The sequence below is a fragment of the Chrysemys picta genome, chromosome 7, assembly GCF_011386835.1.
Source record: "Chrysemys picta bellii isolate R12L10 chromosome 7, ASM1138683v2, whole genome shotgun sequence".
Lineage (NCBI taxonomy): Eukaryota > Metazoa > Chordata > Testudines > Emydidae > Chrysemys > Chrysemys picta.
In genome coordinates, this window is record NC_088797.1 from 126,957,236 (window position 1) to 126,972,322 (window position 15,087).

Here is a 15,087-nt window from a genome sequence, read left to right on the forward strand (position 1 = left end):
GGCACTACGCCAGGCTACTGGCTCTTAGGGGAGTGCACTGGGCCCTGCCCCACTTCCCACACAGTCCTGGGGCCCCTCAGAGGTCTCTCATCCAAGCATGGGTCCTGCCCGGCCTCGCTTAGCTTCTCAGCTCTGGGAGGAGCAGCTGGGCAGCAGCACAGGGCAGCAGTGCCCAGGAGGTTCGGGGCAGGGGCAGGGGCACTGTGGGGTGAGGAGCCGAGCGGGAGAAGGGCCCGGCCCAGGAATGAGCTGTGACTTTACCTTCTGACAGGACTCGATGAACTCCTCGATTGTGACCACCCCGTCCTTATTCCGGTCCATCTTCTGCAAACAGACCCAGCGTCACGGAGCCGGCAGCGGGTCCAGAGACAGGGGGAGAGGGTGCATGTGCCCAACAGGGGACAGCCCCCCACTCTGATCCCTGCCAGGGGGACAGTGCCCCCCACTCTGATCCCACAGGGAATCCCTCCTGTGTGGGCTGCATTTGGACTAAGAGAAGGCGACATTCCCAGCAGCCCGAGTAGCATCTGCCCAGGACGGGGCTTTCCGTGGGCTGAGAGAGCCCAGGGTTCCCCCCAGGTCTAAACCCCAAAGCCCCGTCCTGGGCAGATCCAGGTGAGCACAGGGTTAATCTCGGGGGAGGAGGCAGGTCTGTGGGTAACAAAGCCCAGGGGTACTCCAGGATCCTCGTTAATTCCCCCAGGAAATGAGAAGGGAGCTCACAGCTCCCGCTTCAGGGCGCCAGCCAGTGGCAGGAGGGGTTCGGGTTGGGAGCCTGCCAGGGGGCAGCTCACCCCACAGGGAGGAGCCCGGCACCTCCCTCAGCGTGGAGCCAGGACGCTGGGCTGGATGGAGTCTGGGTCTGATCTGGGCCTATGATCCCCTGGGGCTTTCCCCCTTTGGGGCAGCGTGGACAGAGGAGGGGTTCACCTGGGGCTTCCCCCCTCCGTCTCTCTATGCTGCTCTGAGCAATCTCTCCTTTGCCTTCCCACCTCCAGCCCCTGGGCCCTTCCTCTGATCACTGACTCCTCTGCCTGCTCCCAGAGGGACCCCCGAGCCGGCTCCACACGTCTCACCTGGAAAAAGTTCTCCACATGCTCCCGGGGGGCCTCCTCACGCATGGCCGGATACGTGTATTTGCCCATCATGTCGTAGATGGATTTCATGATGTCCAGCATTTCCTGGAGGGAGGGGCCCAGAACCGAACAATTAGCAGCATTGGCCCCACAGAGAGGCCCCCATGCCCCTCTGCGGGAGGCACCTGGGCCCTCCCACCTCACCCATCAGCTGGGGACGCTCTGGGCAGCTTCTGGTGCCAGCCAAGGGAACCAGAGACACCCGCACCGGGAGGGGGTCAATCAAGTGACATGGCAGGATTGCAACCCCCTCCCCCTGCCAGGGAGAGACGACGAGCTGGGGGGCCCGGACTGGAAACTGATTATTGCCCCCCCACAGCTCTGCTGATGCCCCTCAGTCCCGACCCGCAGCCCCCTGCTAGCCCAGCCCTCGGCACCCCACCCCCCAGCTCTGCCGGTGCCCCTCACTCCCGACCTGCAGCCCCCTGTTATCCCAGCCCTGGGCTCCCCCCCCACCCCCAGCTCTGCCGGTGCCCCTCAATCCCAACCCGCAGCCCCCTGTTATCCCAGCCCTGGGCTCCCCCCCACCCCCAGCTCTGCCAGTGCCCCTCAATCCCAACCCGCAGCCCCCTGTTATCCCAGCCCTGGGCTCTCCCCCCACCCCCAGCTCTGCTGGTGCCCCTCACTCCCAACCCGCAGCCCCCTGTTATCCCAGCCCTGGGCTCCCCTTCCCAGCTCTGCCGGGGCCCCTCAATCCCGACCCGCAGCTCCCAGCTCTGGCTCCCGCTACCTCTGCTGAAGCCCCTCAGTTTTGCCCCCCCAGCCTACATCTCCTGAGATGAAGTGGCCCAGCAGTGTCAGTGTTTCCCAGTTCCCCCCCCCCCCCAGCTCCCATCTCTCTCACACCACCTCTTTGGTGATGCAGCCGTCTTTGTTCAGGTCATAGAGGTTGAAGGCCCAGCTGAGCCGGTCGTCTATGGTGCCTCGGAGAATCACGGACAAACCGGCCACGAAGTCCTGTGGAGAATTGGGGGTTACAAAGACAGACGCTCTCACAGGACCCTGGGCCGTCAGGGTACAGAGCATAAGAAGGGCCAAACAGGCTCAGACCAGCAGCCCCCCAGCCCAGTGTCGTGTCTTGGACAGCGGCCGGTGTCAGATGCTTCAGAGGGAGCGAACAGAGCAGGGTATTTTCAGGTGACCCTGAGAACACCCCAATGCCAGCTGGCCCGCTGATGTCATGATATGTACCCAACAGGCGGTAACGTAGCACTGCAAAACGAACTCGCTGATCATGAATATTCTTGTGTGATGTATGAACGGTGCCCCCACAAAGGGCCACATAGCCCTGTGCTGGAGAGAGGTTCTCGAGATGTACCTGGCATGCACCGCCTAAACCACGCCTGCTGCGATTCCGTTTCCAAGCGCATCACCTGGCACTTCGCAACACGGGATATCAGCTGCCCCTTGTCACGCAGCCTCCCAGTTTTGTGAGATCCCCTTGTAACTCTTCGCAGGCTGCCTCGGACTTTACCATGAGTAATTTTGCATAGTCTGCAAATGTTGCCAGCTCACTGTTTACCCCTTTTCCCAGATCATTTATGAATATGTTGAATAGGCCTGGGCCCAGTACAGACCCTGGGGACACCACTATTTACCTCTCTCCAGTCTGAAAACTGACCCTTTGATCTCATTAAACTGGGTGACTGGGCAACAAAATGGCAGATGAAATTCAGTGTTGATAAATGCAAAGTGATGCTGTCATGGAGTTTGGGGGAGGCAAAGCCCTGCACCCCCGGCTTCCTGCGATTCACCATGACTATCAGCCAGCCAGTAAAACAGAAGGTTTATTTAGACGACAGGAATACAGTCCAAGACAGGTCTTGCAGGCACAGACAACAGGACCCCCTCAGTCAGGTCCATCTTGGGGGGCCAGGGAGGCCAGGAGGTCTGTATGGCCTCCTCTCCATTTCTCCAGCCAGCTCCAAACTGAAACTCCCTCCAACCATCTCCCTCAGCCTCCCCCCGGCTCCTCCCCCAGCCTTTGTTCAGTTTCCTGGGCAGAGGTGTTCCCTGGCCTCTAACCCCTTCCTGGGTTCTCATGTTACGTGCTCAGGTCTCCTCCCTCAAGGCCAGTCTCCCATCCCCAATGCAGACAGCCCCAGCAAAACTCCCCTGCAACCTTCTCCGGCCAACACTCCCCACTCAGCAGTCAAAGACCACATTAAGAACATTCCCACTTCGTCACAGAGGCACATTGGAAAACATAATCCCAACTATACATATAAAATCAAGACTAGTTCTCTGAAAACATCCACTCAGTGTGCAGCGGCAGTCAAAAAAGTGACCAGAATGTTGGGAACCATTAAGAAAGGGATAGATCATAAGACTGAAAATATCATATATAAATCCATGGTACGCCCACAGCTGGAATACTGTGTACAGTTCTGGTCACCCCATCTCAAAAAAGATACATTGGAATTGGAAAAGGTTCAGAGAAGGGCAAAAAAAAAAAAAATGATGAGGGGGATGGAACAGTTTCTGTATGAGGAGAGATTAAAACGACTGGGACTATTCAGATTAGAAAAGGGAGGACTCAGGGGGGATATGATCGAGGTCTATAAAATCATGACTGGTGTGGAGAAAGTGAACAGGGAAGTGTTATTTACTCTTTCTCATAACACATGAACCAGGAGTTTCCCAATGAAATTAATCGGCAGCAGTTTAAAATAAAGAAAAGGAAGTATTTCTTCCCACAATGCACAGTCAACCTGGGGAACTCCTTGCCAGGGGATACTGTAAATGACAAAAGTATAACTGGGCTCAGAAAAGAACTAGATACATTCCCGTAGGACAGGCCCAGCAATGGCTATTAGCCAGGGTGGGCAGGGATGGTGTCCCTAGCCTCTGTTTGCCAGTAGCTGGGAGTGAACGACAGGGGACGGTTCACTCGCTAATTGCCCTGTTCTGTTCGTTCCCTCTGAAGACCCTGGCACTGGGCTCATTGTTCTGACCCGATCAGGCCTTTCTTCTGTTTGTTCAGATGCTCAGCACAAACAGGCAGTGAAACCGCGGCGCTTGGTCTCCCCTGTGCCTGCTAACAGAGATTGCACCTTCCGGGAGAGCACGGCCTGCGTTTCCCCCCAAGAGAGGGGCAGGGCGAGGTCTAGGGATCTCACAGCCTGATGGACTGATCCTCTTCCTTGTGGAAAACGCGGCTCGTTCCTGATCACCCCCCGGTCCCCAGGTATCTCTGAGTCATGGGGTCCCCAGGGGCTTCTGACAGGCAAACACTGGAACCTCATCCCTGAGCCCCCAGCACGACTCGGCATTATCCATCATCGCCCGGCCTGAGCTTGGACTGTCATCTGGGTAATGCAGGATTGCTTGGGGCTTGGCACCACAACACCCAGGCTGTCAAGAGAGGAGCCCCAGAGAGCCACAGGGGGTGGCTGGGTCTGACAGCCCCAATAAAAGCTGCGTTACCAGCACTGCCGTGCCCAATAGGTCAAAAATCAGGAGTCAGGTGGGAAAAAATCACAAGATCAGCTTAAAATTCTGGGGTTCTGGTTCTTTGCCTTCTGACGTCTAATGGCCTTTAAGAGTCCCATTTGCAGGCTTTTCTCCCCACCAGGAGGGCTAGGAACGTGCTGTTTCAAAGACAGACACTGAGAGTCTCACGTCATCACCTGACTCCAGGAGCTAGGGCGTTAACACCAACTAGTGCGAGACTCGCAATTGCTAGTGAGAGTTGATGATACTCGTTCCGCCCGAGTCCCGACAGCATCAGACTCAAAGGCTCTATCCCCAGCCCCCGGGTCCCGTCCCAACCAGGTAGGTGCAGAGCCTCACCTCAAAGCTGATAGAGCCGTCATGGTCGGTGTCGAACGCGTTGAAGAGGAAAGCGGCGTACGTGCCGGAGTCTGCGGGAACAGCCAAATGGAGAGAGTCACACAGGGACAGGACTTACTGACTTCGACCCGATGTCTGAATGACTTGATATTAAGCAAGGAACAGAGCCAGCTTTCGGAGGCTGACTTGGGGAACTCACTGCCACAGGAATCCAGACAGCCTCAGTACTGCACCTGGCTAATTTGGTCATAGTCATTCTAAACTACATTAAGGGTGATCCACTCTCATGCTCCAGGGCCTTAGCTGATGGTGGCAGCCTCCGCCCCGCACGTGGTTGATTTCTTTTCACCCTCCTCTGAAGCATCAGGCAGCAGCTAGAGAGAGACCCAGCGCTAGCCCAGGGAGACCCATGGCCTGAGCATGTGCCACTATCACATTCCCTTGTAGAGTGCACCAGGACACCAGGAGGGTGCAGGTGGGGGTCAGTGCACAGCGATTGCCTTGGGGAGAGCACTGAAGCTGCAGAAGTTGGCTCCAGGGATGCTGGAGACTACACGCCTGAGCTGCTCTAACACGCTCTGACCCTCTGAGCCCCAGCGGCTCCTTGTGAGCAAGCCCCTCCCCCCTCCCCATGGCCTGACCCCCCCTCCAAAACCAGAGCTCCTCTTTGAGAACGTGGGGCAGGAGCCACCACGAATGGAGGAGCAACTGCACCTGGCTTGGCTATTTGCATGGCCGGGTACCCGACTTGCACAGGCAATCACGGTAATTGCACGTGCAAACTAGCTGCACATTTTGCTTACACAAAGGCAGCCTTACGTTCCTGGCCCTCTGGGTCCGAGTGTGGGGGTGTGGGAGCCACCTCTGGGGTGACCCCCCGCCCATGGGGACTGTCCCGCCCTGAGCCCCATTTTGCACCCTGTAGGAGCCGGAGTTGAGAGGGGAGCTCACCTCCCTGCGGGAAGAACTGGGAGTAGATCTGTTTGAAGTTCTCTTCGTTAACGAGGCCAGTCGGGCACTCCTGCCAAAGGGAAAACCACAGACAAGATCATCCCCCTCCAAACAGCCAGGGCTGGAATGGTCTGAGCACAGGACGGGGAGCCGGCTTGCCTGAGCTCTCCTCGGGAATCTCTCCCTCCGGGCCCTTGGGCCGGTCATGTCACCGCTCTGTGCCTCAGTTTCCCCATAGACTCCTGCCTTCCCCCTCTGGTTGAGCTCAGGACAGCATGTCTCGGTGGGGGTGGGGGGGGGCAGGCCCCAGAGAGTTCTGGGTCACAGACCCTGTCCCAAAGGGCTCCCAGGCTAACTCCAGCTTGTGACGAAGTGGGGGATTTTCTTGTTTTCGGTGGGGTTTCAATGGTTTGCATGCGGAGTGGGAGGGACTCAGTTTCCCTGGGTGTTACTGGTTTAACAAGGGGAGGGGAGAGGGAGTTTGTTGTTACAGAGGACCAGAGAGGGAACGTGAGACCCCAGCCAACAGCCTGGAGGATGGACACCCCAGCGACCGGACCCGGAGACCCAGCTCAGGAATCGCACCGGTTTTGGCCAGTGGGAGGACAATGGGCTGCAGAGTGAGGACCCAGTGACCGAACCAGCCGGTTCCAGCCAGAGGACAGAAGTGAGGAGAGGAGGCCCCAGTTTACAACCCTGGTTACCTGGAGAGAAGACAATGGGCAGAGGCGGGGTTTGGGGCCGGGGATCTCAGAGGCCCAGCTGGGAGCAGGGGGGCTCCGGGCTGGAGAGGGGGAGCAGGCAGAGCCCACCTGGATTCAGGGAGACTGGGATGTGCTGGGCTGAGGGAGTCCAGGCGTGAGGCCCTGAGAGTTTCCTGTGCTGGGTTCAATCGTTCAATAAACCCTCCTGTTTTATGCTGGCTGAGAGTCGCTCCGGGCTAGAGATCAGGGTTGCATCAACCCCTTCGGGGGTAGAGGCCCCAGGGGTCCAGAGCAAGTGGACTCCCCGAGGGGGCCCACGGCAGAGACAGACGTGCTCAGGCTCAGAGAGGTGCGGCTCCAGGAGGTGGAGGGGCCTGACCCCGAGAGAGAGTGGACCCCCAAGAAGGGCTGTCACACTGAAAGGGGCACCCCCCCACGGACCGCACGGGGCCACGAGTGGGCACAACCTGGGAGTCCGTGACACAGCTCCCACCCTCCAAAGCTCTGTCTGTCTAGGAGCTGCTTCCCCCACCACTGGAATGCAGCCACCTCTGGGGTGGAAGGCAGCAACTGGGTAAGAGCGCACCCACACCACACAGCCCCTGCATCCTCTAGGATCCCAGAGCTCTCGGCAAACTCTAGACACACATCCCTATTGGAAGGCAGCCACTTCTGGGGTGGAACATGGCAAACCACCAGCCCGCAGCCTGCTGCACTGGAGTGGGAGGGGGGGTGTTTTGGGAAATACCATTGGAGCCTGTGGTCTGTTGTGTCTCCTGGTTGCTATTGAAAGCTGTCTGGGAGATTTTAATCTCAAAGTCCGGTCGGCAGCACAGCGGGGCTAAGGCAGGCTCCCTCCCTGCCCTGGCTCTGCACGGCTCCCAGAAGTGGCCAGCGTGTCCGGCTCCTAGGTGCAAGGGTGGCCAGGGGGGCTCTGTGCACTGCCTCTGCCCCAAGCACCGACTCTGCAGCTCCCATTGGCCGGGAACCACGGACAATGGGAGCTGTGGGGGCGGTGCCTGCAGGCAGGGGCAGCGCCCAGAGCTGCCTGGCCGCCCCTGATCTTAGGAGCCACAGGGACATGTCGCCGCTTCTGGGAGCCGTCCGAGGTAAGTGCCACCTGGCCGGAGCCTGTCCTGCACCCCCTCCCGCACCCCAACCCACAGCCCTGAGCCTCCCTCCCAGAACTTGCACCCCTCCTGCACCCCAACCCCCTGCCCCAGCCCAGAGCCCGCCCCCAAACTCCCTCCCAGAGCCCGCACCCCACCCCCTGCCCCAGCCCAGAGCCCGCCCCCAAACTCCCTCCCAGAGCCCGCACCCCACCCCCTGCCCCAGCCCAGAGCCCGCCCCCAAACTCCCTCCCAGAGCCCACACCCTGCACCCCAATGCCCTGCCCCAGTCCAGAGCCCGCCCCCAAACTCCCTCCCAGAGCCCGCACCCTGCACCCCAATGCCCTGCCCCAGTGAGTGGGTGGAGTGAGTGAGTGAGGGTGGAGGAGAGTGAGCAATGGAGGGGGGAGGAGGAGGAGGAGGAGCGGGGGGGGGAATCAAGTGAACAGGGGCGTGGCCTCAGAAAAGGGGCGGGGCAATGGTGTTTGGGTTTGTGCGATCAGACAGTTGGCACCCTAGGCCGGGGGGGGGGGGGTTGTCGCTGGGGCCAGAGGCAGCCCCCCCAGGCAGCCCCCCCGGCCGTCCCAGTGACTCACGTTCTTGAAGCCCCGGTACAGGACCTGCAGCTCCTTCCGGCTGAACTTGGTCTGTTCCTGTAGCTGCTCCAGCCCCTCGGGGCGATGGCAGACGGTGGAGAGTTCGAACTCGTCCTCTACGCTGTCTGCAAGGGGGAGAGCAGCTCAGAGCCTCGGCGCCGGCTGCCCCCTCCCGAGCCCCCCCACGGCACCGGCTACCCCCTGCCGAGCCCACGGCGCCGGCTGCCCCCTCCCGAGACCCCCCACGGCGCCAGCTACCCCCTGCCGAGCCCCTGCCCCACGGCGCCGGCTACCCCCTGCCGAGCCCCCGCCCCACGGCGCTGGCTGCTCCCTGCCGAGCCCCCCCACGGCGCCGGCTGCCCCCTCCCGAGCCCCCCTCAGCGCCGTCTGCCCCCTCCCGAGCCCCCCTCAGCGCCGTCTGCCCCCTGCCGAGCCCCCCACTCCACAGCGTCGGCTGCCCTCTGCCGAGACCCCTGCCCCCCGTCACCAGCGACCCCCTCCCGAGCCCCCCTCAGCGCCGTCTGCCCCCTGCTGAGCCCCCCGCCCCACAGTGCCGGCTGCCCCCTCCCGAGCCCCCCGCTCCACAGCATCGGCTGCCCTCTGCCGAGACCCCTGCCCCCCGTCACCAGCGACCCCCTCCCGAGCCCCCCTCATGGCACCGGCTGCCCCCTCCTGAGCCCCCTTGGTGCCGGTGACCCCCTGCCGAGCCCCTGTCCCACGGCGCTGGCTGCCCCCTCCCGAGCCCCCCCATGTCGCCGGCTACCCCCTGCCGAGCCCCCGCCCCACGGCGCCGGCTGCCCCCTCCCGAGCCCCCCCATGGCGCCGGCTACCCCCTGCCGAGCCCCCGCCCCACGGCGCCGGCTACCCCCTCCCGCGCCCCCCCACGGCGCCGGCTACCCCCTCCCGAGCCCCCCGCCCCACGGCGCCGGCTGCCCCCTGCCGAGCCCCCCCACGGCGCCGGCTTCCACCTCCCGAGCCCCCCCACGGCGCCGGCTATCCCCTCCCGAGCCCCCCGCCCCACGGTGCCAGCTACCCCCTCCCGAGACCCCCGCCCCCCGTCACCAGCTACCTCCTCCCGAGCCCCCCTCATGGCACCGGCTGCCCCCTCCTGAGCCCCTTTGGTGCCGGTGTCCCCCTCCCGAGCCTCCCCCACGGCGCCGACTTCCCCCTGATGAGCCCCCCCATGGTGCCGGTGACCCCCTCCCGAGCACCCCCACGGCGCCGGCTGCCCCCTCTTGAGCCCCCCATTATGCCAGCTGCTCTCATAGGGCCCAGCCGTGGGCTCAATCACAGGAGAGGCAGCTCCCCCCATGCGCCCCCCCAGGGAGCCGCCTCACACTGGCACTGCCCGGCCTTGGGCTGCCAGGGTCTGGCTAGGCTGGGCAAGGCAACATGGGGGGGGGGGCCTCAGCGCCTCTGGGCCGCAGGCCCCCGTGGGGGGGTGGTTGGCGGCAGGATGGGAGGCAAATGAGCTCATCCCCAGGGTCTGCTGCCCCCCCAAACCCCACATATCCGGTCTCTGCGCGGCCCCACCTGGGGCTCGGTCGGCCCAAGGGGCTGGACTGCAGAGAGCCGGGCCCAGAACGAGCGACTGGCACAATCGATGTGGGGCCCCTGCTTCCTCCCCCTCTTTCACCCTCCTGTCCCTGCCCCCTGACCCCCAATCCTCCCCCCGCCTCCCCGTCCTGCCCCCTTACCCCCCAATCCTCCCCCCGCCTCCCCGTCCTGCCCCCTTGCCCCCTAATCCTCCCCCCCAATCCTCCCTGTCCTGCCCTCTCACCCCCCAATCCTCCCCCCGCCTCCCCATCCTGCCCCCTCGCTGACATTCGTGCACGTCAGCGTTCCCGGTAGGCACCAGCTGGTCCCTCCTGACCCTTCCCGCTGGAGGGGGATTGGAGATTTTAACATCGATGCCCAGTTTGGATGGTGCCGAGGAGAGCCCCCCTGCAACTGGCACCGGCTCCCCTCGGCACGGCACCTGGGGCTCTGGATGGGCCTTCGTGATGGAAAGGATCAGTCAGGCCAGTGCTTCGCTGCGCCTCCCCTGGGGCCCCAGGACACCAGGGTGGAAGCACCCAGGCTCGGAGCATGGCCAGGACCCTGCTCCCAGCAGATCTGGACATTCCCTTGCAGGGCAGCGTCGCTCCGCTGGTTTTAGCCGCTGGACACCGGCTGGGGCCTGCAGAACACGCTGACCCCGGGGAACGGGGCGGAGAGGCGCTCGAGCCGGGATGCGTGTAGACAGGGTGGCGGAAGCAAGACCCGAACCCAAATCCGGCCAGTAGCGCAGAGACTGGGCCGGGCCCCACTGAGACCAGCGGCACAAGACCAGCCAGGAGGGTGGACGGGTCGGGAAGGAGCCAAGACCTACGTGCTCCCCCCTGCCTGGCTCCCTGGGGCGACTGCATGTTTACGGGGGCTTTGGCCAGTCCGGCTGGTAGCCCCCCAGGTCTGCCTGCGAGATGCTGCTACCCTAGGCCCACGCTGCCTGTGCCAATGCATCACCCTAGCCCTGTACCCCCCAGTCCATCCCCGGGGCCTGGGGCAGGATCGCCCCGGCCATATCCCCGCGGCCCGGCTGCATGAGGGGGCGATGGGGCCCTTGTCCCCCCCGGGGCCACACACACAAAGGGAAGAAGTGGCACTTGCTTTCGCTGACTGAGGGGATGGATTGGGGCCCGCAGCAGGGCAGCAGTTTGAGGAGTCGCTGCTTCAGGGCTTTTTTGGTTTGGCCGGGCGGGTTGCCTAGAAAAAACAACAATCACCAAGCAGAAGAGTTAACAAAGCCGCAGCCCGGCCCCTGCCCCACCCCCAGCGACGAGCCAGCCATGCCAGACCCGGGCACTGCGGGCCGGGGGAGACGCATGCAGCCGGAGAGCAATGGGGCAGCAGGACCCAGCTCTGCCCCCAGCTCTCCCCGAGCCCTGTGGGAATAGGAACAAACCCTTCGCCTGCCCACAGCCCCACCCATATTCAGCCAGCCCAGTTCTAGCTTGGAGGGTGGGGAACCAGCTGGGTGGCGATTGGGCTGCAGGGTCCGAGGGATTTTGGGGTGCCCATAGGCAGATCTTCCCTTAGCACAGAAGGAGGGGGTCCCGGCTTTGCTGTTGGGGAGAGGAGAGGTTGTTCCCGCTCTGGAGCGGGCGATAGGCTAGCTCGAATTTTCAGGCTTGCTCTGGACTGGATCCAGAGAGGCCATTGGCATCCAAGGTCGACCCTGTTTGTGCGTTGGTCCCGGGAGAGTTGGCGAGTTACGCAGGAGCGGGTAGTGTCTGTGCGCGGTCTCGGCTTGGGCCGTTCGGAGACGTAGCACACGGACTGTGGTTGCCCACAGGTCGGGGGGGAGGTGCTGCTGGCCAGGAGCTAAGGGGAGGGGGCAGAACCGCTGGCTTTTTTCGCTGGGAGGGAATTAGCCATTGGCACAGCCTCACCAAGGGAGCGGGAGAATGGCGAGATGGGCTGGCCCAGCCAGGAGCTCTGGGCTGGAGGCTGGTGGCTCTCTCGGCTGGGTGATGCTGGTGGTCAGACTGGACGGTCAGCACAGCCCCTTCTAACCTTCCCAGCTGGGACTCTGAAGGCAGAAGGGGGGAAAGAGGAGGATGGTGGGGCAGGAAGGGGCAGTGGGATGGACACACTGCTGGGACAGGCTGGGACTGGAGTAGCCGGGAGCTCCCCCCACAGCCAGCTCCTGCCCCACTCCCCAGAGTGCCCCCTGCTGGGAGAGGCTGGGCTGCAGTAGCCAGGACCTCCCCCCCACAGCCAGCACCCCGCCCTGCTCCTCACATATGAATGATAGGGGAGGCCATGCTGGTGACAGTCCCCAGGGACACCCCTGTAACTCCATGTGGGCAAGCACACCACAGAATCGCCCGGGTCAACCAACAGCTCCAAGCCACTGGCCTATGAGCCAGGGAGGGGGGCAGGACAGGGGCTCTTCCCCCAGGAGGAGGCCCTGGCCCCACTGAAATCAATGTCCACCAAGGACACCAGGATCAGGGCTTCACCTCCTGATGGCAGCTCGGCCCATGGGTGGGATTAGACCCCTAATGCCAGGGCTTCTGGGTCACAAGCGATCGCCAGCTGTGGGCTTAGGAGGGGAGCTGGGCCAGGGCATGTGGTAGGGGGTTGGGGCCTGCCCCAGCATCCCCAGGGAGGTGCAGAAGCTGGGGAGGCTGGTCAGGGACGGCTAAGATCCCAGGGGATCGGTGCACGGAGGAACTGACCATGTCCGAGACAGGAATCTGTGATTTCAGACTAGCGGCCACTGATGGCTCGTTGTGAGGCTGGGGGGCGAGAGGCGCGGGCCAGGGAGGGGGAAGCTGCTGCGAGTGGGGCTGGGTTTGTTCCTTTCCCCACACGCGACGGTTGTTTTAAAATGAATAAAACACAAAACAGAGCCGCACAAAGTAAACTGCAACATGCAACTTGCACAGCACGGCGGGCGGGGGGATGGGTGGATGGGCGGGCGGACGGACGGGCAGGCGGATGGGTGGACAAGGCGGGCGGGCGGATGGGTGGACGGGCAGGCGGGCAGACAGATGGGCAGGCGGACGGATGGGTGGACGGGCAGGTGGGCGGGCGGGTGGATGGGCGGACAGGGAGGCGGGCAGGGCGATGGGCGGATGGGTGGACGGGCAGGCGGGCGGGATCAGACCCGCAGGGCCCTGGTCTGAGACAGCCAGAAGGAGCCGGGCGTAAGACTGCCACTGCTCCGTGGGGCCTTGACAAGGCACATGACAGCATCAGACCCCACAAGAACCCCCCGGGCTTCAGATGTGGAAACTGCCACCGTCCCCGAGACTGATCTGGGCCAGAAACGGCTCAATCCTCACCCCCGGGGACTCCAGAGATGGGACTCTGGGTTCTGTGCTGGGACGGAGAGTCCAGGATTAATGTGAGCCAAAGAGCTGCACCATCACCCCCAGCTCTGCCGGCGCCCCTCACTCCCGACCCGCAGCCCCCTGATAGCCCAGCCCTGGGCTCCCCCCTCTGCCGGTGCCCCTCACTCCCGACCCACAGCCCCCTGCTAGCCCAGCCCTGGGCTCCCTCCAGCTCCGCCGGTGCCCCTCACTCCCGACCCGCAACCCCTGCTAGCCCAGCCCTGGGCTCCCTCCAGCTCTGCCGGTGCCCCTCACTCCCGACCCGCAGCCCCTGCTAGCCCAGCCCCCTGACAGCTCTGCCAGTGCCCCTCACTCCCGACCCACAGCCTCCTGATAGCCCAGCCCTGGGCTCCCCCCTCTGCCGGTGCCCCTCACTCCCGACCCGCAGCCCCGGCTAGCCCAGCCCTGGGGTCTCCCCTCTGCCGGTGCCCCTCACTCCCGACCCGCAGCCCCTGATAGCCCAGCCTGGCCCAGCATCCTTGCTCTTGAGCAGTGCTGCTCTCACTCCCAGCTGTCCTCTCGGCCCTGTCAGTAGTAAGGGCCTGTTCTGACTCCATCTTCCCACTCTGCCCTGGACCTCTGCCCTACACCCCCCTGCCCAGGGCAGTGCCCCCCAGCACTGCCGCAGCCCCCTCCAGGGTTCCAGACACCATTCCACTAGCTCCTTCCTCTGCTGAATGCTGACATGGCAGGGAAGGGGGTACATGTGTCTCCGGCCCCCCCATGCAGCTCCCTGCACTGAGCTGTCCCTGCTGCGGGGGGAGGAGGGCGAATCCCGGGCTTTGTAGGGAGGCTGTCAGGAGCCAGGCAGCACGGACACCCCACAGAGCAGCACCCATCTGCCCTCCTTGCTTAGCGTCTGGGCTTTCAGCAGTCGCTCGACCCCAAATGAAATCCTTGGACTGGGCCCCTGCCCCTCCCGCTGGCACGCCCGGGTCTGCCCACCCGCGGCCTCCCTGTCCCCGCGGCCCCTTCGGGCTGTCTCAGGCCAGCTGGCTCAGAGCGCAGCAGCCTCCCCGCACGACACGGACAAGAGGGGACAGAGCAGCACCAGGACATGGCCCCCCCGAAGGAAAGGAATGGCTGTGGGGGGGAGGAGAGGGGGGACACTGATGCTGACAGGTGCAGTGTCCCTTGGGGCTCCCTATGCACGGCTCTCCCCCGCAAGGCCGGGGCCTTAGACCCCCCCCCATCTACACTAGCATCAATACTGCCAGCCCCAGGCCTGTGGGGGGAGCAGCACCAGCCCGGAGAGGTTTTACCGACAGCCCCTCTCAGCAGCGGGTCCTGCTCCCTGTGGACACGGGACTCATGTGACCCAGGTAACCCTCGGCTCGGGCGGGCGGCGGGGGATTCCCTGGGACCAGCAGGTCGTCACAGACGCTGAGCAGTCCTCAGGCACGACGCTGCCGCGACCTGCCCGAGCTAGATTTGAACCAATGTCCTTTTCATTAAAAAAAAAATGTCCTGAATTTTCGGATTTCTCAATGAACCGGTTCCAAACGCGACTGAACCAGGAATGGGGCACCTGGGGAGTTTCCCACTTTCTCTCTTCCACCCCTGTTTGCTAGTGGAAGAAAAGTGTGTGTGGGGGGGGGGGGGGGTTAGAAGAAGAAAACACCCCAAAGCTGATTTTGATTCTAAATGATTTTTTTCTGTTTCCAATTTCAGACAAAAAAGGGGAAATTTCACACAATAGAAATGTTGGGTGGGAACGTTTTGTGTTATTCATAAAGTCACTTTTCATTAAAAAAAATCGTCACCTACAAAAACCCCCCCTGACAAAAACAATTGTCAACCAGCCCTAGTCAATTTCTTCCGGATTAAATTACCAGCCCTGCAAACGCCCCTGAGATCTGAAACACAAGCTGGGTCTTTCCTGGCGTGTGCATGGTGCGATCCGACCGGAGAAGCCAGCT

The 15,087-nt window shown here is 62.9% G+C and overlaps 1 protein-coding gene across 6 annotated transcripts in view; it reads right to left on the reverse strand.

Moving 5' to 3' along the window:
- KCNIP2 (potassium voltage-gated channel interacting protein 2) overlaps window positions 1-15,087 on the reverse strand; it is a 132,526-nt gene that overhangs the window by 3,689 nt on the left and 113,750 nt on the right. For 3 of the 6 annotated variants that reach the window (XM_065552682.1, XM_065552681.1, XM_065552679.1), the window contains exons 2-8: window positions 10,938-11,033; window positions 8,289-8,413; window positions 5,880-5,949; window positions 4,929-4,999; window positions 1,986-2,093; window positions 1,077-1,181; window positions 262-324 (exon numbers count right to left, since the gene is read on the reverse strand). In XM_065552682.1, the coding sequence (XP_065408754.1) occupies window positions 262-324; window positions 1,077-1,181; window positions 1,986-2,093; window positions 4,929-4,999; window positions 5,880-5,949; window positions 8,289-8,413; window positions 10,938-11,033 (638 nt within the window). The remainder of the gene's footprint in view (window positions 1-261; window positions 325-1,076; window positions 1,182-1,985; window positions 2,094-4,928; window positions 5,000-5,879; window positions 5,950-8,288; window positions 8,414-10,937; window positions 11,034-15,087) is intronic. The other 3 variants (XM_065552685.1, XM_065552683.1, XM_065552684.1) reach the window with 1 other exon arrangement.